Source organism: Myotis davidii, unplaced genomic scaffold (genome assembly GCF_000327345.1).
Source record: "Myotis davidii unplaced genomic scaffold, ASM32734v1 scaffold135, whole genome shotgun sequence".
NCBI classification, from domain to species: Eukaryota; Metazoa; Chordata; class Mammalia; order Chiroptera; family Vespertilionidae; genus Myotis; species Myotis davidii.
The window spans coordinates 2,093,963-2,095,164 of NW_006289813.1; the positions used below are offsets into that span (position 1 = coordinate 2,093,963).

At 65.7% G+C, this 1,202-nt stretch overlaps 1 protein-coding gene across 1 annotated transcript in view; it reads right to left on the reverse strand.

Moving 5' to 3' along the window:
• MAST4 (microtubule associated serine/threonine kinase family member 4) overlaps positions 1-1,202 on the reverse strand; it is a 383,523-nt gene that overhangs the window by 3,637 nt on the left and 378,684 nt on the right. The window contains 2 exon segments of the mRNA XM_015563109.1: positions 4-339; positions 428-1,200. Coding sequence (XP_015418595.1) covers positions 4-339; positions 428-1,200 — 1,109 coding nt within the window.

Here is a 1,202-nt window from a genome sequence, read left to right on the forward strand (position 1 = left end):
TCCGGGAGGCCCAGGCTGGGCTCTGCAGCCCAGGGCTTGCTGCCCAGCTCTCTGCCTGAGGGGGGGCTGGGTGCGCCGCCGGGCGGCCGAGCCGGGCTGGGCAGGTCCTTGGTGGCGGGTAGGGGCTGAGAGCCGCTGCTGAGCCGCTGCTGAAGCTGTTCTTTCCGCTCCGGTTCCCGGGGATCGTCTCTCTGCATAGAGGGGAAACTGCGGAGCTTGTCGCTCTTCCCACCCTCTGGAGGCGGCAGAGACGGCCTGGCAGGAGGGGCTTGCGATGTGGGTTCTGGGCCGCTCCTTCCCTTGCCCAGCTCCCGCTCACAAGGCGTCCCCGTTCCCCCGTAATTAGCTGTGTTTTTTCTAGGATGCCTTTTATAAGTAAGGTATCTTAGAGTTGATGAAATAGGGTGTATGAAAAGGCGAACCCCCGGGGTGCGAAGAGGGGTCCTCTCTGGCCAGCGGCCTCAGCTCCTCGCGGCCATCCCTGTGGTTTGGTTTCCCGCAAGGCCCCCGGGCTTTCTCCGTGGCCAGGGTCTGCGTGTGGACATCTGAGCGGGCTCCTCCCACAGACGGGAGATTTCTGTTGTCACCGGTTTTAGCAGCTGGTGGAGGACTGGGCTCCACAGAGGGCTCTCTGCGGACGGCGGCCCTTGCAGCCTGCGGCTCTGTTCTGGCTGTGGAAGGGCCCCTCTCCATCGGTTCCCTCCCACTCGGCTTCTCCCGTGAGGGGACACCTTCGGGTGGGGGCGGGCCCGGTGCCCTGGATGGGTCGGCACCACGCAGGGTCTGCCCCAGCGCGGGCAGGCATTTCGTGTTGGAGCTGGGATCTTGGCGTTTGCTGGGCCCACCCTCTCTCCGCTGGGGATCATTTTCCGTGTCTGTTGCGGGGCTCCTGGTGGCCTGGGAAACGTTCCTGTCCTGCTTCAGCGCTGGGTCAGGCTGGGGAGCCGATGGTGAATTCTGGAGTCCCCGGCTGGGTGGCAGGAACCGAGGCTCGAGCAGGTAGGACTTGTTCACCTTGAAGACAGCAGGGGAGGACTCCCTCTGACCAGCAGCATCTCCCTTCCTCCCATCGCTGGGAAGGGCGGGCGGCGCAGCGGGCCCCAGGGCACTGCCCGGGCTGGGGCCGGGGCTCTGCGTGGGTTCGGGGGAAGGCAGCTCCATCTTGGACGCCTGAGGTCCAGACAGGAGAGCAATGTCCAGGG